Source organism: Punica granatum, chromosome 5 (genome assembly GCF_007655135.1).
Source record: "Punica granatum isolate Tunisia-2019 chromosome 5, ASM765513v2, whole genome shotgun sequence".
NCBI classification, from domain to species: Eukaryota; Viridiplantae; Streptophyta; class Magnoliopsida; order Myrtales; family Lythraceae; genus Punica; species Punica granatum.
In genome coordinates this window covers 16,109,701-16,130,686 of record NC_045131.1, presented here as the reverse complement: position 1 = coordinate 16,130,686, position 20,986 = coordinate 16,109,701, and the positions used below count along the sequence as shown (strand labels likewise).

The 20,986-nt window shown below is 39.7% G+C and overlaps 3 protein-coding genes and 1 pseudogene across 3 annotated transcripts; all 4 read right to left on the bottom strand.

Moving 5' to 3' along the window:
- Nucleotides 1–680: 680 nt before the first annotated feature.
- On the bottom strand, nucleotides 681–3,747 carry LOC116209649 (CASP-like protein 5B3). The gene is made up of 3 exons (XM_031543362.1): nucleotides 3,238–3,747; nucleotides 1,195–1,327; nucleotides 681–1,090 (listed from the first exon to the last, which is right to left on the bottom strand). Exons 1-3 carry the CDS (start codon nucleotides 3,366–3,368, stop codon nucleotides 896–898), a joined length of 459 nt encoding a protein of 152 aa, XP_031399222.1. The 5' UTR covers nucleotides 3,369–3,747; the 3' UTR covers nucleotides 681–895.
- An 843-nt stretch (nucleotides 3,748–4,590) lies between these two features.
- On the bottom strand, nucleotides 4,591–7,298 carry LOC116208514 (1-aminocyclopropane-1-carboxylate oxidase homolog 1-like). The gene is made up of 4 exons (XM_031542002.1): nucleotides 6,936–7,298; nucleotides 6,221–6,543; nucleotides 5,408–5,729; nucleotides 4,591–5,300 (listed from the first exon to the last, which is right to left on the bottom strand). The coding sequence occupies exons 1-4, from the start codon at nucleotides 7,161–7,163 to the stop codon at nucleotides 5,043–5,045; spliced, it is 1,131 nt and encodes a 376-aa protein (XP_031397862.1). The 5' UTR covers nucleotides 7,164–7,298; the 3' UTR covers nucleotides 4,591–5,042.
- Nucleotides 7,299–15,503: 8,205 nt separating this feature from the next.
- On the bottom strand, nucleotides 15,504–17,180 carry LOC116209661 (1-aminocyclopropane-1-carboxylate oxidase homolog 1-like). Its single transcript, XM_031543375.1, has 3 exons — nucleotides 16,619–17,180; nucleotides 16,202–16,526; nucleotides 15,504–15,959 (listed from the first exon to the last, which is right to left on the bottom strand). Exons 1-3 carry the CDS (start codon nucleotides 17,137–17,139, stop codon nucleotides 15,708–15,710), a joined length of 1,098 nt encoding a protein of 365 aa, XP_031399235.1. The 5' UTR covers nucleotides 17,140–17,180; the 3' UTR covers nucleotides 15,504–15,707.
- Nucleotides 17,181–19,266: 2,086 nt separating this feature from the next.
- On the bottom strand, nucleotides 19,267–20,830 carry LOC116208756 (annotated as a pseudogene).
- Between the last annotated feature and the right edge of the window lie 156 nt (nucleotides 20,831–20,986).

Sequence of the window (20,986 nt, the reverse complement as noted above, 5' to 3'; positions counted from 1 at the left end):
GAAATGCCTTCGTAAAACATGGCATAGCCTATGCCGTGCTTCTGAACCAGTTCTCCATTCAAGGCTGGGTTAATCACTAAATTCAGTCCTCTGTTTTGCTGATGCCATGAAATGGTCGCAGCAAACTGAACACCAGAACGCCAAACTACCTACTGGCCTATCTAGGTGCGCCTACAGACAAGTCGATGCTCAGCCTATCTGGGTGCATCTACAGACAAGCCGATAGATGATACGCCGAGACGATTGTAAGACTGAATATCTTGCTAGGACAGCAAAAGTGATTGAACTAGATACTTCTAGGACAGTAAAAGTGATCGAACTAGATAACAAGAAGCAAATGTCTAACGAAATCAGAGCTAAAGACACTACTGAGGTTAGATCACAATCCGATGCGACCAATCACAACTACTGCACCTCTAAATGAATTTTTAGGGTTCGTTTGTTCATCGATAACACAGAAACAAGTTAATAAGAGAATTATTTCACTTTAGAATATGCGTCTTTTGATGAAAGCACCTCTTTTGCTGCTTTTGGCCTTAAGAAAGTGTTTGAGAAAACAAGAACTTAAATGCACCAATTTCCGCTTGAGAAAGACAGCTTAATATACTCCCGGTAGCCCGAGTTTGCTCAAGTTCTAACATTAATAATCCATTCTTACGACAGATTTAAGCAAATGCCCAAACAGAAAACGGCGGTACTTGCCTCCTTTTCCATTTTCATTAAGTTCATGTTAAAGAAAGAATCCTGTATTTACAAATGTCAAGTTGAATCTATTCATTCATTCAGTTTGTCATACATAGAACGTACGAAAATCGAGACAGACAAATGAACTTTTGCATCTCATATTTCTACCTGACTGTTTGTCACTATTGACACCACCTAAACAACATATGACCTAACTTGCTGCCAATAGCCAGAGCATTAGTAGCGACGAGATGGCGATACTGACCCAACTCATATAAGCTAATGCAACTGACATTTGATATTGCTGGCACTCCTCACCAGAACTACATCGGCCCAAGTCACTGAAGTACAGCACAGTTATTCCTGCTGAGGCAGAGGCTGCTGCAAGAGACAGAGTCGCAGTGACCTGTTGGGAAATTTGAGGAAACCACTTACTCTAAAGATGATTTAAGTGCATATAATCACGGGATAGAATAGTCATAGCAAAAATTTGATGAGAGGATGACAGACCCAATCTCCGACGACAAAGAGGCTGACGAGTATAGGATTGTGAATAACTTTCTTTCTCAATAATGCGTACGCATCAAGAAACGCAAGGCCCGAGCTCCAGATGACTTGTAAACCCATTGATGCGATCAAATAGCTGTGCAAAAATAGGGTTCAATCAAGATAATCTGTAAATAAATATTGCAAAAAAACAAAGACGGGTAGCATATTATTTAAAGGAGTCAAGATCTGAGGCTCATTATTAAGTAGACCCATGTACTGAAATACAAACATTGATCTTATAAGCACATATATTTGGTTCGCTAAAGGATCAACGAGAGCTGCTAGACTGAGAGTCAATTGACTGCCTAAACATCTCCATAATCTTATCTGGTGGTTAGGTGCATCAATATGCAAGGAAACACTAATGAGAAACTTTTAATGACCTAACCATCTCAAATGCAAACAAATATGGCTTCTCTACATTCTATTGTACCATGGGCTGGCTTCCACTTGCATAGAAAATTAGTTCGTAATACAGGCAAATTTTATGCGAAGTAGTAACATGAGTAAGATAACACCAGTAACATACCGACATAGGGTAATCTGACCTGTCACTTATAATTTTATGATTTTATTTCTCAAAACGTGTCCCATGTAATTAGACAATTCACGAGCTAAATGATGTACTGAAAATTCTTATTCTGACAAATAAATTACATCCTATCTTTGAGTCAGATAATGAAGCAGGCTTATTGTGCTCGCAAATTTGAACATATCAGTGTCTTCCTTCAGTTGGTATATCAAACAAGCAAAGCAAACGACAAACAAAAACTATTCCTAACTTTTAAGCTAGGAGAGAACCAAGACTTGTCAATCTTTGAGCATCTCCAAGAAATGAGGGAAAAATATCGATACAAGTCATGCATAACATCTCAATGCATCTTAAAGAGCGGCAATCCTACCTCATTATCGCCTGCAAGAGTCTGCTGTCTATGAGCATTACCTCAAAATTTCAGCAGTTCCCAAAGAGAATTTTTTAGAGCACAACATATTCAACTATTTGGATCAATAATTCTCCTTATAAGAGGAAAAAGTTGTTCACCCGGTCTTTCGTAGAGCTACTTAGTATTGCACCCATTGGTAAAATGAGAAAAGTGGACACGGTACTACACAGAACTATTTTAAGTTAGACCTGGAACAAAACGTAACTAGGTTTCCTCAGCATGTAAATCTATTATGAGAGTCTCCTATCTTCTCTTAGTTATTTGTCTGAACTTTTTCATTTCATCCCTCCGACTAACTTTAAGAAGTCACCTCACCCTTTGTGTACCTTCCATTATGCTTTGTTTGTTTGGACTGGAAAACAGTAGAGGAAGGGATTTTGTATCCCCTCACTTACCCTCCCTCTCCCTCCATTTTCCTCAGTAAAAACAAGGGTTAATGTTCAAGCAGACTCCGAGAGAACCGATCACTTCGTAACCAATTAACAGGAATTGACAACACTATCACAAAAGACTATACCCATGACATTGATCTGAACTCCGTGGTATTAAGTCGGTAAGGATGTTGCATTGATGAACCTTAATGTTTCTTTTAGATACGAACAACAATTGAAGAGACTCAGTAGTATAGTCAAGAACTACCAAATCGCGACCACATTGATTACCTGACCAGATAATTAAAACCATTCTAAGGCATTCAGAGCTGAACTTCATTATCTAAGCATGGAAATGGTATTGTTAGAGACCCTTTGCATTACACATCTAGTAAGTTTTCACAATCTCACACCAAAACTACATACAACAAGAAGAAACACCGCAACCAAGGTCTCCTCATTCAGTACCACTACAATGTTATTGAGATATGCGCACTAGCGATACACACCAGACGCAATTGATCACATAGTTAGCAGTCCCAAATCAAGAAATTCCACCAATTTTTCCTTTATTAGACTAAATCAAATGAATCCGCTCGAATTGGCCATAACATCCCCGAAGAAACTGCAAGTAGGCATTACTGGAAAGGCACAGAGAATCGACAGTAAAAGGCAGAAGAAGAAAGTACCAGAAAGCTGTGAAGTTGAAGAAGCTGTCGGTGGTCGCCATGGAAGCAATGGACCCGACAGCGAAAACAAACTGAGACACCCTGAGGACCAGAGCTGTCAGGGTCCCGGGGGTCCCCGGAAACTCCTTCATCGAGCTGAGATTCCAGATGGGTCAGGCGGACCCCCAATCCCTCCCACCCTCAGACAGACAAAGCACAGTCAAATGAACACCAACATTGAGAAACATCAAGAAAGCGGTGGAGGAAGGACAGCTCTACGGGGGGCGGGGTTCTCTCTCTGGGTCACCATTGATTCTTGAACAATGATTTAGAACGAAGACCTGAGTAGCTGGAGATGAAGAGAAAGGTACAAGCTTTGTTGCTTAAAGAAATGAGAAAGATCAAGGGAAAGGCCAAATACGGTGGAATTCCAACGAAGCAGGCGGGCAGGCCTGGAGCGGCATCACAATCAACTGGCGTGCCCAACCCAACAAGATCTGACGATTAATCTGGCCTCTGTTGTCTTACCTAACCGGGCACCAAACCTGACCGCCACCCTAGCAGGTGATATGACGTGACAATGTCATAAATTAATAAAAATTTATCATTTTAATGTATAAAAATATATATTATTTATAAAAATAATTTATTATCAATAAAAATGTTATTTTATATATATCTTATAACATAATCTAACATAACATCGCCATTGCACATTAGACTTTTTATGGCAAGTGGGTCGCAAACTCTCATCGTCCTTCCTTCCTTCAAAAGCAATTACTATCCGAGGCAGAGGTCCTCTGTCCTCTCAGTTTACGTAAACCGCAAGTGAAATGATAACCGTCGATAGAGACGAACGGTCCGGTCAAACAGAACGCAACCTACTCCAACCGGTTTTCCTCTCTCTGTTTTAGTCCTTCAACTTTTGCTCCTTCTCCAATATACACCCTGATACTTCGGACTCTTGCCTCCGGTGATTGGACCCGCAAAGGAAAAAACCATCAGACACCATACACTGATTCCTTTAGCCCCGACTTCACGAGACATTGTAACTTTAGTTCATCTAAAGTATACAATGCAGTGGATTGTTAAGACACGTCAAACTGATTTAGGAAATTTATCAGTAGAAAACGGCCAATTTTTTTCTTTTTCGGAAAGTAGGAAGAAAATAAGCAAAGCAAGTGTTCAAGTGCCCTTTACAAGTATTGATTTATATAACATAAAATGTATTGTAAAGTGCAGTTTTACCAGAAGTATAGATTTATACGCACATTGAGATTTTCATTGTTCAAGATGATAAACAGTTGAAACATAGAGATTGTCGGGACAATTTTTATGGTCTTGAGACTACAACCTGCGATGCAAACGGTCGAATAATGTTGCCTGCCCTCTGGCCCCATCAACAATGTCCCAATGTTTTCTTCCAGAGTTGTGAACACAGTTAAAGATCTGCCTTTCCCCCCAAACATTCTTAAAGTGAAAAGACATGTCCGACTACACATGAACAATAAGAAGTGACAGGAGCATTCACAAATCACAACCCAATCAACCAAACCTCCTTAACATTAAGAACACCCTTGCAGTTTCACCATCCACTATTGCAAGCAACTTCTAGAGCTTCAAACGGTCCATAGCAGGGATCTCATCGAGGCCCTTTGAGTACATGTACGCGACATTGTCCTTCACTGTGGTCTCTCTGTAGATCGGTGGGTTCTCTATAGTCTATTACAGGTTAGGAACAACCATGTGCCTAAATTTTATTATTTTTCGTGGTCCAACTTTATCGAGCACATCCGTGCTGAATTACCTATGAGCTAAGATCCAGCCTATATCTTAAAATGTTCGAGTGTCGAGATCCCGTCAAGCCCTTTCGCATAGTAGTGCGCCACGAGGTCCATCGCCGTGGTTTCCCTGTATATTGGGGGATTGTCTTCTGACAGCAGCTCCTTGAGTGGCCCGTATAGTCTTGAGTTCTCCGGGTGGTGGTGATGCTGCCTGAGAAAACACGCGACTGAAATTCTGGGACCCGTGCACTGTGCCAATACTCTGTGCCTTGAGCTTATAAACTTGTCGTTCGATATAAGCTGCAAAAGAGATCACTTCGCAAATGAGAGCCTTAGTATATGGACACCATGTCACCATAACTCGAAGTCCTTGTTAGAGAACTGCTTAAGAACAAGCAAGAACTTGCCTGCATCAAGTCTGCCAAATTCACCACTAGAGCTCCCGAGACGGGCTTCACGTCAAACCACTCATCCCCCAGCCAAACTTGGAGGCCGCCCATGTGGTCTTGCAGGAGAATCGTGAGGAATCCGCTATCGGAATGGTCGCTTGTGCCCAATGTTAATTCCGGTTCCGGACATGGAGGATAATAGTGGCCAAAGGATACCAGCCCTTCTCCGCAGCCTATGTTCCTAAGGTAATCAGGATTGAGGCCCAGAGCTTCTGAGAGCAGTTCCAGCAATGCATTACCTAGATCCCGAACTTTGTCGGAGTACTCGAGAACTATGTTCCTGCAAGATTTTGATGGAGCCATTAATGAGAAACAGGCGACAGAAATGTATCAAGAGTATAGCTTCGTCCTCGAAAATCTGTCAAGATATTCCTAACTTGAGATGTCGTCCTACTTATCTTTGGTCGCTATTAAGTGAATCAATGGTTGAAAACCAGCGTCATTTAGCCGATAATAATGCTGTCTTGTTATTTCTTTGATGCAAAGTTATGACTGTCTTCTTGTTTATATGCAAATGCAATATTATGGAGTATTATGGAATTAATGTAAATTAATGGCCGGGATACGCTTACTTGTACAATACAATAGAGTATCATGCATACTAGGAGAATTGAATTACAGATAGGCAATCATCTTTTTCTTTCTAGTTTTAGAATATTTGCCTTATTAGCACATAGTTAGTCATCTGTATAAGTTATATTCTAGAGGAATTAGTGAATATGCCGCAGATTTCTCTCAACCCTATTGGGTTTGTTCATGCAATGTTCTTACCTGCACACTTCAGGCAGTTCCTCAGGATCAGGAGGCTGCGGAGCGAGAACACATGTCAAAGTGTCCCTCCAGTTCACTGGGGTAGCACTGAACAGATCAAAATTGCTGTTGTACAGAACCTTCCTGCCACCATAATCTCTCGAATAAAACTTCTTCTTTACCTCCGTATCCTGTTCGTGGAATCTCCTTATTCCCTCAATCAACTCGGTCAAGATTGTCTCAGGAACTCCATGGTCAGTGATCTGAAAGAATCCCCATTTCTCGCTCGCAGCCCTGATTTCGCCGACCACTTCTTTTCGTTTAACCGGATCTCTATCTACGCCCTGATACAGTCTTTTGTGTTTTTGTCAACAAAACATCTAAGGATCATGTTTCCAACTAGGTCAGTGCGGTCCGGGTCCTACGTAACTTGGTTCCTTTATGTATCTTTATCTCCGAGGTTTCAGATTTGAATCATATACAAAGTGAAAAGTTGACTCGCTAGCAACAGTTTCAAATGTCATTAGACTCAATTTCTACAAGATAGACCATGATAAGTAAATAAACTATGGACCCTTTCGACGTCATAACTCTCTATCAATAGATGCAGAGGAGCTATTTCCGCAGCACACGAAACTGGGATTTTAACACACTAATCTTACCATCAAGAATTCAGCATGATCTCACGTGTAATAAATTATGTCTGTGTCGAAAATACTGTGAGGTTTGAACTTACCTTCAGACTGATAATAGGGATGCTGTCCTTGCATAAACCTGTTTGATTGTTCTGACCAAGGTTGAGATTCTCATGTATGAAGATTCTCGGTATTTTGGGTGGCTTCAAATCGGCGATGCCCTTCACGCCAGCCTTAGAATCGTCGAAGGCCTTCAGCTCAGCCTCCCGGTCGTAGCCTGGCTGCCGTTGAGGGGGCAGATCTGCTTCGGCCAGACCTGTGATCGCCATATTCTTGTTCTTGTGTGGGCTATGAAATGACGCTCAAGCCTGACGAATTAAAGCGATGTTATACCGATCCTCATCTTCTTCAAGTATTTAAATGCGGGTTGTCTCTTTTGTCTGATGCTCTGCACCACAAATCGCCCAATCCGACCATCGTGGATCTGCACCAGGCATTTATGGAGCAAAATGCGATCAATTATGTTACATTTTTGGGAAAATGACACTGTTGGTTCTAAATGTTTGGCTTTTTTTGACATTGAGTCTAAAAGTTTCATTTCGAAAACTCAAGTCCTATATGTTTGGAAAAAGTGTCACCGTTGGTCCTAAACGTCCGCTGCCGTTACGGAACTGCCACCGTGGAATTAACGGCGTGAACTCCTTCCTCGTGGCCGTTAACTGATGACTTGGCACCGTTGCCCGAATAGAGAACCCGAATAGGCCAACCCGAGTCGAAATGAACCCGGCTCCGAGAACCCCCAAATTTCCCCAAATTTCCCAAAATCTTCACAGAATGAAGAACCTCAGAATCGAGCCCTGATTTCCCAATCCGAAGGAACCTTAATCGCAGCAGCTCGTGTGGAAGGGGGCTATGCCCTTGCGATTCATCTCCACAACTCAGGTAAGTGATTGTCTCCTGAATCGAGACCTGAAGAGGAACCCTGATTTCCCAATCCGAAGGAACCCTAATCTGGAAAGAGGAAGCCCAAAGCTCAGCAGCTCGTGCGGAAGGGGGCAATGCCCTTGCGATTCATCTCCACGACTCAGGGTAAGTGATTGTCTCCTGATTAGGGTTCCTTCGGCAGTTCCCTTGCGATTCATCTCCGTCCTTCTTTGTCTTGGATCGAAGGTTATAGGACTCACTTCAGCAGTACTCTGCCTCCCGGGATCGAGGACTCACTTCAGCAGTACTCTCCCTCCTGTTCGTTTCTCTTCCCTTTGTTGTGTTGTGGTGCCAATCATGGACAGAATGCAGTTGTTTTTGCAGAAACCCTAATCTTGTGCAAGGTTGAATCGACTAATCAGGTAAATTTTTCACATTACGAATATGATATTTTCTAGGCATTTCAAATAATATTTGGCATTGTTAATTTTCGGAGTTTTAGCGCCAATTAACATCAGGCCAGAGGAATTTTCGAGTGTATTTCCAGTTATTAAATGTTTGGTTGCAATCCAGTGCAAGGTCTTCAATTACTGGCATGGAAGTCGTTATTGGACGTGGACAGCAAGCTTCCAGAGGAAGGCATCGAAGAGTGGAGACTTCTGGTTCAAGCTTTTCTGGGAGCAATGCAGCCCTTTGTAGCTGCGGATTGAGAGTTCAACAGAGAACATCACGCACGCCAAAGAACCCAGGTAGGAGATTAATTGGATGCCCAAGGTACCGGGAAAATGAAGGGTGTGGCTATTTTAGGTGGATAGACGATCAATTTGATGCTTCTCAGCAGAAATCCATTTCAGAAATTGGTGAGGAAGAAGTTTCCTCATCTGAATTGGAAATGAAGTGTATAAAATTAAAGATTAAGGAATTGGAGGAGGAGTTCAAGCATTGACAGAGCCTTGCTTCTGATGTTAGGGTAGTTGTTTCTGCAGTGTGCATCGCAATTATGGTTGGAATTTTATCAGGGATGTGCATTGGATGTAAATTCTGTATTGGGTAGTATGCCGTGCAGATCGGTTATTTGGGATGTGCATTGGATGTAAATTCTGTATTGGGTAGTAGGCTATGCAGTATTGGGTAGTAGGCTGTGATTGTAATTTGGAATTTGGAATTCAGTATTGTAATTTGGAATTTGTACTGGAATACAAGGTTTGTTGAGCTCTACATTTTGCATTATGTATCTGTATATGTATTTGTATATGCAGATTTATGCACAAATCTGTTCTGCATACTGTATCTGTTGCAGAGAATATTTATGCATTCTGTTATGAATTATTGCACCTGTTCTGCATTTTGTGCATTCTGCTGCAGAGAATATTTATGCATTCTGCTGTAGTATTTTTTTCTGCATTCTGGCAGTTGTTCTGCATTCTGTATTATGCCGAAAGCTCAAGCTTTCCACTCCTTTTGTTCGGGGTAATCTTCTTCTTCGGATCTTCTTCTACTTCGGGTCGGTTTGCTGATCCTCACTCTCACTTCGGTGCGGGTCAGCTTCTTCTCACCCGAAATCACACCTGCTTGAACAGAAATTGGGCAAACCAAGATACTCAAAATCCAAGTTATGTCCGGGAGAATGCGACAATCAGAGAAAGGGCAATGTTACAATGAATGTTACAATGTTACAATGTTGCCATTCAATAAGCATCTTGTATTTCATAAAAATTAGGGGCAATATAATCCTTACGTAAGGGCCATCCTATCTAACTTTCAGGCATTAAGATACATTTCAGTCGTGGATGGTTATCATAACAGACGTAATTCTAGGATTATTCCTTGGAGCTAACAGTCCGCCGGGTGCTACATCATAAGCACATTGGGAACGTAGATAATTGTAACCATATACATATAAAATGACAGCAATGGAATGCCAATCCTCATGCTTTATTTGTAAAGTTTATGTTCCTTGGTAATCGAAGCCCAAAGATCTATGACTAGTCCGTGCTTGACTAGCCAAGCAGACAAACGACCCTGCATCTTTTTTATCTCTCCCACATTTTGATTTTTATTTGTATAACATTTGTATAAGTAGTTCACATTTAAGATGAAATTTATGAAGATTAATTTGTTGTTTGTTATTCTATACAAAGGAATCCTGTCTAATTCACTAATTCATGAGACCGGGTGTTCATTCATACGGGTGTTCATTCATACGGGTTCATAACGGATCCTCTAATTGCAAGAGTCAGACAAGCCCTGGAAATGAAGATGAATAAAGAAAGAAATGACTTGGAATTCCACCGGGAAACCCGAAAAGAACAAACCTTTTCATGCGGCTGGCCGAGAAGATACTGCAAGAGTCAGACAAGCCCTGTACTGTTCTTCTTCTTCGGTTGAACACAGCAGTCTTCTTCTTCCTTTGCCGAGTAGAAGGTAGAAGAGTTGAGGAAATATCGGATCTGAAGAGGTCAGAAATTTTTTTTGTTTGAACACAACAGTCATCTTCTTCCTTTGCCGAGTAGAAGGTAGAAGAGTTGAGGAAATTTCAGATCTGAAGAGGCCAGAAATTTTTTTTGTTTCAGTTCAGCGTTTTCGGGTTTGAGCATTTTAACGTTTTCAGTTCTGAAGAGTTTTGACCGGTCGGTTCAAAAAATAGGTTTCCGGGTTTTCGATCGGTTCAAACTGCCATGTCAGCAAACTAACGGCCATGTCGCCGAAACGGACTGCGTTAAATCCACCTAGGCGGCACGTTAACGGGACTTGACGGATAGGACCACTGGTGTCACTTTTCCAAAACTTTTAGGACCAACGGTGACACTTTTTCCAAACATATAGGACTTGAGTTTTCGAAATGAAACTTTTAGGACTCAATGTCAAAAAAAGCCAAACATTTAGGACCAACAGTGTCATTTTCCCTTACATTTTTAATCGATTATGTTCAACTGGATCAGTTTCATCTTAAGACTAGATATAGCAAAGTTACATTTCTAATCGACTATATTAAACTGGTTCAGTTCTGTCTCAAGACTAGATAAATTTCCCATTTTCTGCGTGTTCCTCCACAATGAAGCCATGTGGTTTTGTCAGACATTAAATATATTTCCTTTTACTAAAAAATTAAAAATATATATATAAATATTAGTGATGGAGTTGGTGCATTACACTAATAATTGATCATGTATAAAATATGTTATAAATTATTGAAAATAGTATTTTACAATTAATGATAATATATTATTATACATATAAGATAGTTGTTATTTAATTCTATGAATAAGTTAAGAAAAAAGCTATATAAAAGAAAAGAAATCAATATAAATATTGAAATCAAACATTGTCATGATTAAGAATTAAAAATAAAAAAAATGAATTTCAATCACAGTAGGATGAATTTTTGTTTTCAACATTGTCAAGATTCATATGATATTATATCGTGACTTATCGTAATCACCTACATAAAATTAAAGAACCAAAATTTCTACAAATTTTGTGCATGAGAAAAAGTAAAAACTTGAAGAACACATTCCCGCTCGTGCATAAAATTGAATAACCCAACAATAGAATATTTGTTAACGCCGAATCAGTCAAAGTTTGTGTGTGATATCTTCGTTATTTACAATGTATCACACATAATATAATATAGATGAAAAATGATATTTTATATTTATAAAAAGAATATGATTTGATTTTTTCTTTAAAAATATATATATATAACACATCACACAATTGAAAATATAATTTAATTTAATTGTTGAAAAGAAAATTACATGATTTGTTTTATTTGTATCTTCTCAAAAAATATTTATAAATTTAAAAAATTCAAAAAAATAATAATATGACTAGTCCTATAAATATATATGTATTTAAAATTCGTTTTTGAAAAAGCTTAAAGATCTGAGAAAATAACAACTGGTTCCACAAATTTATATCTATATAATTTAAAATTTTCAAAAATTTATTTTTCTTAAAACTCAAAATACCAACAAAACTTCATTCAGAAAAGAGCGTTTTGAAACTATCTGGACGTGACCACTATGTTCCTACTTTCATATATATATATATATATATATATATATCGGAAAATGACACTGTTGGTCCTAATTGTTTGACATTTTTTGACATTGAGTCCTAAAAGTTTCACTTCGAAAAATCAAGTTCTAAAAGTTTGGAAAAAGTGTCAACACTGGGCCTAAAAGTTTTGGAAAAGTGACACCAGTGGTCCTATCCGTCAAGTAGCTGTTAAGTGGAGTTAACGCTGTCCGTTTCGGCGACGTGGCCGTTAATGCGATGACGTGGCACGTTCCTATTGGATCGATTTTAAATCCACCCGTCTTGCTCATGCCGACCCGACTTTCTCCCGGTAATCCCGTTTCAACCCGGCTTGACTTCCATCCCGTTTCAGTTCTATTTTCTTCTTCTTATGTCTTCCAGGTGAACCTTGAAGACTGCATAAATGAGGGACCTGAGGAGAATGTTGCATCACAAAAGACTCATTGTTCTGCTTCTGTATGTTGAATTGAGAATGAATAATATTTACACAAAAATAATGCAAGGCATGAAGAAGATACTTGGGAGTTTTAATGCTGAGCACTTCTCTGAGCTATCCGGTAGAGTCAAGAAGAGTGAGAGGAAACTGAAATATATTCAGAGTCTTTAGACAGAAGTCAAGAGTGGTCGAGGCTAGAATAACAAAAAATAATATTGTGGTACTTTATGATTCTGCAGGAGGAAAACTTGAAGAACTGGAAGCCATTAAGCAATAAGCTGTCAATTTCTATAAAAGGTTGCTTGGTATCCCTGATACAAACGTTAATAGGTGCAGTTTACAAGATTTGTAGGACATTCTTCAATATGCCATTCCAGAGGACCTGAAGCTCTCTCTTATTGAGCCCATTACTGAGGAGAATAAGGAAGGCACTCTGGAGTGTGGATGGGAATAAATCCGCAGGCCCTGATGGTTTTAATGCCAATTTTTTAAAAACTTCTTGGGCTATTATCCAGAGTGATTTTGTTAAAGCAGTTTCAGATTTTTTCAAATGTTCAAAATTACTAGGACAAGTTACCAGCACTGTAGTCACTCTGGTGCCAAAAGTGCCTAATCCCTCGAAGATGGCTGAGTACAAACCAATCTCCTGCTGCAATATGCTATACGAATGTGTCACGAAGATCTTAGCAAACATATTTAAAGTTATTCTTCCTGATTTCTTTTGTGATGCAGCAGTCTCCTCGGGTCCCTCATTTATGCAGTCTTTAAGGTTCACCTGGAACACATAGCAGCAGCAGCAGCAGAAGAAGAAGAAGAAGAAGAAGAATGTGTCACATCATCGCATTAACGGCCACGTCACCGAAACGGGCGACGTTAACTCCACTTAACGGCTACTTGACGGATAGGACCACTAGTGTCACTTTTTCAAAACTTTTGGACCACTGCTGACACTTTTTCCAAACTTTTAGGACTTGAATTTTTGAAGTGAAACTTTTAGAACTCAATGTCAAAAAATGCCAAATAATGTCATTTTCCCATATATATATATATGTATCTACATGTAATATACATAGATGTAGACCAGTAAATTAACCCTTACATGTACATGTTATCCTTTTATTTTTATCTGGCGAATTTACTAATGAAGTTTTCTATTATAATTTTGAAGAATTTTAATATATTACTATAAAAATGTCTTTACATCTCGACATTTTTATTTTTATTATAATGACAGCTTCAAGAGTTTTTCCTTTCCACTGGCAAGCAGCTAAGAACTTTGACTCCCATGAGTTTGGTGGATTTCACACACACATATATATACATTTTGGGGAAAATTGCTTGATCCTTAACCCGCGAGTCTATCTTTTTATTTCATTTAGTATTTTTGTTTGATGCTTGATGCTTATTGCTATCTTTAATTTATCTTTTATTTCTACGGGTTTATTTTTGGCATCATTATCACATAAACACTAGCCTGTTTATTTGTTTTCGGTAACGGATCTTTTTATTAGGAAATTGAGACGAAGATATATATTTTTTATAGCAATATGTTCTCCATATTTTTAGTAATAAATATTTTTTGAGTGTAAAGTTGACTTAGGATAGAGAAGCAACAATGGCTCGAGGGCTGTTTCACCTAATTGGGCTACACTTTTGTGGGCCCAATATGATCCGGCCCAAAATATCTTCGCATGTTTCAGGTCTCGGGCTGTATTCACATCCCCCCATGAATGAACCAATGAAGGAGGCAACAGCAAGAACTAACTAGTCTTGTAACCCGTACATTGTATAAGCTTTACTTTATTTTAATTTTTTCAAGATTTCGAAGTGTGGTTATAATTTTTTTTCCCTTATGAAAAGTCTCAAACTATTAGCCTTCATTAGTAATGTTGGATGAGGCGGAGATTCTATGTGTATTCTTTAGTAGTATCAATTTAAATACTCTTTTATTTGTGTCTTTCAGTGTTTTCCACTAAGTATTCGAAAGTTTACTAGATCCGATTAATCCAAATTTGAGCAAGATATACCCATAAGGGATAAATCTCTTCCGATTGTGAATTTTCTCGAATCACAGGATTCACACCCAAGATTATACATATTATGCCTGGTAATATAAAAAATTATTAAAGAAGGATATATCGTAATAATAATTTTTGACAAAAATAATGATTGACTTAACGTCATAAATAAAATTGCAATGACATATAATATATCGTCACTAGAATAAGTGAAATATCCTGAAAAATATTGATTGAGAAAATGGCATAATAAAATAAAACATAACTTTATGACTATAAAAAAAATAAAATTTAGACAAAGCATAAAGAGATATTATACACATACTTTTGAATTACAAGTAATAATTTTTCCTTTCTCCTTACGAAAATACCCATAAGCATTCCAAATCTATTATTTAAAATATTATAATCCTATATAAATAAACGAGTATTAAAAATAATAATTTGTTAATATTCCATCAATCTAACAAATTATTTAAGGGAGTTTTTACGCTCGCTATAAACGGTGGGGACGTTCCCTAGTTTAAATTGACTTCGCATACATCAAATCTGATCTGTGTGCTCATAGATGTGCCATGTGTTAGCCATTTTCCAATTGTTTCCTATTTTTCTCAATTTCCTTTTAATTTTAAACAACCCTCATTTCAATTACTTTTTATTTCCCTTTTTCCCCTTAATTTTCATTGTGTACTAAAAATTTCAAAAGTACTATGTCCTATTCTTTTATAAATAAAAGAAAGATATTGACCACCGAAAAAGAAAGAGAAAGATATTGATTTTAATTTTTTGAATTCTTATTAGCAGTATAAGTTTTTTCCAACACTTCCAGTTATAAGTACATCTAATATTCTATAACAGGACAAACTTCTCATATGTACCATATATACGATACGAAATTATATATTGGGTACGAAATATGATTTTATAAATAGACTTATAAACTAAATAATTGTAAATTGTTGGAAAAAATTGACTTCGTCTCATATGCTAATATATTTTATATGAAGTCCATAAACTTACTGAAAATCGAGAATCCATGACTTTAATAGGAAGAGCAAAGGATCGATCAGTTGCCTCAGAATCAGTCTTGTTAGAAGGGAAGCAAATCGCTGAGCTGATAGAATCTTGACCCAATATTAGAAAGAGAGGATGTAATTTTAGGGTGTCTGGTTACTGTTCTCACTCCAATCTCTTTCCGTCTTTTTTTTTTTTTTAAAAAAAAAAACTTTGTATGGGGCAATGGTTAATGCTGAATAAACAGCAGAAATGCTTTGGCCAAAAGAGACATATAAACAAATAAGACGCCGTACATATTTCCAGTGTAGTGGCATTCGCACCAAATTTGACACGCATCTAACAACCGTTTTGGGAATTACTGGAGCACTCCCGATGGGCTGTCATTACCTGCCGAGATTCAAGAGCAAATGAATCGTAGAAAATAGACAAGATACAGTTCACAACTTGAAGTGTCTCAGGGGAGAAGTTCCATCAAGCCCATGCTCTTTGAAGTAGGCGAGGTACTCTGTGATCGTGGTCTCTTTGTAGAGTGGAGGCTTGTCTTCCGATAAGAGTTCTCTTATGGGCCCGAACAGCTTCTCGGATGGCTGAAAACTCTTGCCGAAGAAGCAAGCCACTGAAATTCTGGGCCCGGCTTTGTTCGCAAGAACTTTGTGCTCTACGCTCTTGAACTTGTCATTTGTCATCAGCTGAACAAGAAGGTAGTCCAAAATGTTAAGACCTTAAGATTTGCTCAATAGGTATGCAGGGTCCGTCCCGTTGGGATGACTTCGTATTTAGACTCCTCCAACTACTATTTTCTAGAGATGGATTTATCTTCTGCTTATGATCATACTAACATAGAATCAAATAAGATACGAATGAAGCTATATCCACACCAAGAGAGTATTTAAGAACTTTCAGGAAAATGGAAACAAAAACCGGAACTTGCCTGAAGAAGGTCCCCGACATTGACTACTAGAGCACCAGGGATGGGAGGGACATCAAACCATTCGCCATCATCACCGAGAACCTGGAGCCTTCCAATTTGGTCCTGCAAGAGCACTGTGAGGAAGTCATTGTCGGTGTGCTTGGTGGTGCCCATTGTAAGTTCAGGCTGTGGACATGGAGGGTAGTAATGGCATATTGCAACGAGCCCCTTGGCGCAGTCCATCTCCTTTAGCCGATCTGGTCTCAACCCAAGAGACTCCGAGAGTATCTCAAAAAGAAGGTGGCCGAGGTTCATGACTTGGTTCGAGTATGCAATCAGTATATCCCTGAAAATTCAGTTGCAGAATTGCATAAACAGCACCTCACATTAGCATAATGTAAAATAGTTCATCTGGACTAGGGTGAAATGCGTATATACCTGCAAGCTTCAGGCAATTCCTCGGGCTTTGGAGGATTCGGAGCCATGTAGCAGAAAAATGTGTCTCTCCAATTGGCAACAGAGGCGGTATATAGGTCAAAATTGCTATTATATACCAATTTCCGAGTAATGTCCCTTGTGTAGTACTCTTTCTTCACTTCCTCATCCTGCTCATAGAACCGCCTCACCCCTTCCTTCATCTCCTCAAGGACGTCAACAGGGATCCCATGGTTCACCACCTGGAAGAAACCCCACTTCTCCGATGCTTCCCGGACTTGATCGGCGATCCTCTGTCTTTGGATGGGATCGTGGGCTATACGCCCAAGGTCAATCACTGGTATGCTGAACTGGGTCATCGGATTCTTATCGGTTTTATCGACCGACTCCTGGACGAAGATTCTTGGGATCTCGGAGATTCCTGCATCGACCAGGCCCTTCACTCCAGACTTCGTTTCATCGAAGGCTTTCAACTCTCTTGCCCGGTCGTAGCCTTTAGGTTCATCAGTTATGATGGTGGTCATGGTTTCGACGGAATAGGGCTCAAAAGAAATTGAAAATTTCCGTAGTGGAATGATGATTAATAATTGAAGGGTATATATAAATAATCATGCGCACAGAGGGTCACTATCGCGGGCTTTGAAATTGGGGGCCCAAAATAATTTAGCCTCGTATTCTATAAAAATGGATAAGGTCTAATCTTTTGGGCTGCCCATTTGTCTGCGGTTGCATGATATTTACTAAATTTGGAAGGTTCTGTTAGGACAGATTTGACCACTGATACTTGGACCAGTTGATCTGACAAAATCCGCCCAATTGGTTGATCTATCAGCTTGATGTCTCAATGTCGTTTCTTTATCTTTACTATCGGACAGTCAAGTCGAATCTCCAAATTTACTGGTCCGTTCGAGGGACTAGTGATCATTCTAGGACTGACGTCCCGGAGTTTGAAGCGTGGCAAGCAAGATACCATCAGGGGAATGTGCCGTTGCTCCCTGGTGGGCTTGCAGTTTCAGAAAGATTATGAGACATCCTTTGAATCACCTTAACAGTGACATTAATTACATCTGCGGCCTTTGTGTCTGAATGTTTGCAAAGCATGATATTATTATGAAATGTAGAGAACTCGCTAAAACAATAACCGAAAGGCAATCACTATGAATCAGAACCAAAAGATCCTTTTGAAAGAGCAGTTCTTTAGCTCGATTTGATATACCAAGCTTAAATGATAGGGTTGAGCCGGACTTCGAGCATGAGGACAAGTTGCATATTTTTACTGGACCGGTCACCAGAGCACGTGCCAAGAAATTGGAGCAAGCCTTACAGAACTTATGGACGCATATTCGGGAAGAGGCACGCAGTTCGAGAGACGAACAAGTCGACTCGGGGCTGATTTTGGTCATCAATAGTGCTGGACCTCATCAGTACACATCGGGGCATTAAAGGATGACCACAACTATCTCAAATATGATTGGAATATGTCTTCTAGAAGATGACCACAAAATCTGGTTGGAATATGCCTTCTAAAAGATGGCCACCAAATCTAATTGGAATATGCCTTCTAGAATATGCTAGGAACTTGTGCTTTCCTTAGTTATCTTCAGATTACAAGAGCATTATAAGCTCTTCCTTAGGTTATTTTTTTTCACAATTTTCTACCATTTTCTATCTTGTGTGAGAGATATTCTCCAAATTGTTTTTGTTGAACTTATACTTCAAGGGTTGCAAGTCAATTGCTTGTAGTTTTTAAGCTTCGTATAATATTGATTTCTAGCTCTACATAGCTACGGGGTCAATATTCCACCCTTCGAAATCTCTATCTTGGACAATCCGGGATTTGATTCCATATTATTATTGCTGAGTTCCGTGACGGGTTCGACGGGGTTCGCATTATTGGAGCTTGGTACGAAAGCAGTACTAAGCTCCCTACAGGTCATTCGAGAAGTAACTGGGCGATCTTATTCGAGAGAGTGATATCTTCCTGTAGATGGGAGGGTCTTTCCTTGACAAGAGCTCGTCATTGGGCCCATAGTCTCTGGGACACCATGGAAGTATCTTGTGCCCCCAAGAACCTTGCCACTGGCACTTCCTAGCCCTGTCTTGTTTTCGGGCACCCTATGCTCTGCCTGCTCTTTTGAACTTGTCGTTCATCATCCTTAAAAAATCAACCATACCAAAAGATGACGTGCTCTTAATAGCGATCATAAATCATGAATATAGTAAGTTTAACTGCTGGCGAGTGGTCAGTAGATTATGGCATGATCACACCGCTTGAATTAGAGCCTCCATGGCTCCATCGCTTCATGTCCATACTATGATTACTTAAGTTTCATTTGCCGGATCTTTAATATTTTGTCTATCCCGACTAAAAAATTCTTTGGCTGGGCATATTATGATAAACGAACTCCTGGGGAGACAACAATTTTCTCTCAAGCGCAGGAATCTTCTCAGATTAATTTCGAATTTCAATTTGTCGTTGAATTAAATTCAAAAACTTGACTGATAGTATCAACACTAGTCGATGATGAACTCGAGCGTTTCCTCTATTAGGGAGATCCTGAGACTAACAAACTAAATCGAAGCTAATTGTCATTTTGTATTGTGCATGATTTGAACAACAAACTCATAATAGTACTTTTGCACCGGTAATCGGTTAGAAGCATTATGATAACATAGTTCACTGTCATGACATTATTTGCAAATCAGTGGTCCTTCTAGTCCGTGTCATGGCCTCAGAATTCCGTGTCAGGAACCATTAGCGAATCAATCTCTGGTTTACAGAAAAGAAGGGGAGGATTGTCACCAGAGCCTTGGTCTTTGAAGCGGGCGAGGTACTCTGTGACGGGTGTCTCTTTGTAGAGCGGAGGGCTGTCTTCTGATAAGGGTTCTTTGATGGGCCCGAAGAGTTTCTCGGATGGTTGAAAGCTCATGCTGGAAAGCATGCTACCGATATTCCGGGCCCAGCCTTGTTCGCCAGGACTCTGTGCTCCACGCTCTTGAATTTGTCATTCATGACCAGCTGATTGAAAGGACAGTGTAAATCCTCATGGATTTGCTCAGAAAACCAAGAACGTTTCAAAATTTTCACTGATAACGAAAACAAGATCAGGAACTTGCCTGAAGAAGATCTCCGATATTGACAACAAGAGTGCCAGGAATGGGAGGGACGTCGAACCATTCACCATCATCACCGAGAACTTGTAGCCCACCAATTTGGTCCTGTAGGAGCACCGTGAGGAAATCGTTCTTGGTATGCTGGCTTGCGCCCATGGTAAGCTCAGGCTGCGGGTAGGGAGGGCAGTAATGGCAAATCATGGCAAGTGCCTCGGCACAGTCCATCTCCTTGAGCCGGTCCGGTCTTAGCCCGAGAGTCTCTGACAGTATCTCAAAAAGCAACTGCCCAAGGTTCACCACTGGGTTCGAGTATTCCATATATGTCTCTAAAATTCAGTTGAAGAATTACAGAAAGCATCATCGTCGCAGTTAGCAAGAGTTTGCAACGGTTAAATCATTCTCATTCAAAACATACGGCGACTGCCGACTTGGTAACACAAAAGCACAAGGCTGTTTGGCCTCGATTATGAGCTAGAAAGTTGACCCCGACGTTTCATCCTAATATATGAAGATAAGAGTTCACTCATAATTAAGTTTTACAACAATTGGGTAAGATGTTGCAGTACCTGCAAGCTTCAGGCAATGCCTTGGGTTCGGGGGCTTCAAGGCCATGTAGCAGAAAAATGTATCCCTCCAGTTAGCTGCAGAAGCAGTGTACAGGTCGAAATTGCTGTTGTACACCAATTTCCGGGCAACGTCCCTCGTGTAGTACTCTCTCTTTACTTCCTCATCCTGCTCATAGAACCGCCTCACCCCTTCCTTCATCTTCTCAAGGACATTGACCGGGATTCTGTGGTTCTCCACCTGGAAGATGCCCCACCTCTCTGATGCGTCCCGAACAAGATCAGTGATCTGGCACCATCAGATAGGGTCTTGGTCGATGCCTTTGAGGTCAATCAGAGGTATGCTCAATCCAGTGGTTGGATTCTTATTGGATTTATCTAAGGACTCCTGGAAGCAGATTCTCGGGATCTCAGTGATTCCCGCATCGACTAGGCCCTGGACACCAGATTTCGATTCATCAAATGCCTTCTACTAGTCCTATTGTAGTCGTGGCTTCCATGGACAAATTCAGAAGGACAATGCTAAAAAAATTGAAACTTTCTGGACAGTCATGGATCGATGAATAGAAATGGAGTACAAAGTACTTAATATATAGGTTGTGGCTTCTTATAAAATTAAAATGGTCACCCTCGTCGACTTTTTCTATCAAGCTGGATAAGGTTCAAATATTTTGACAACCCTACCCACTTGTCA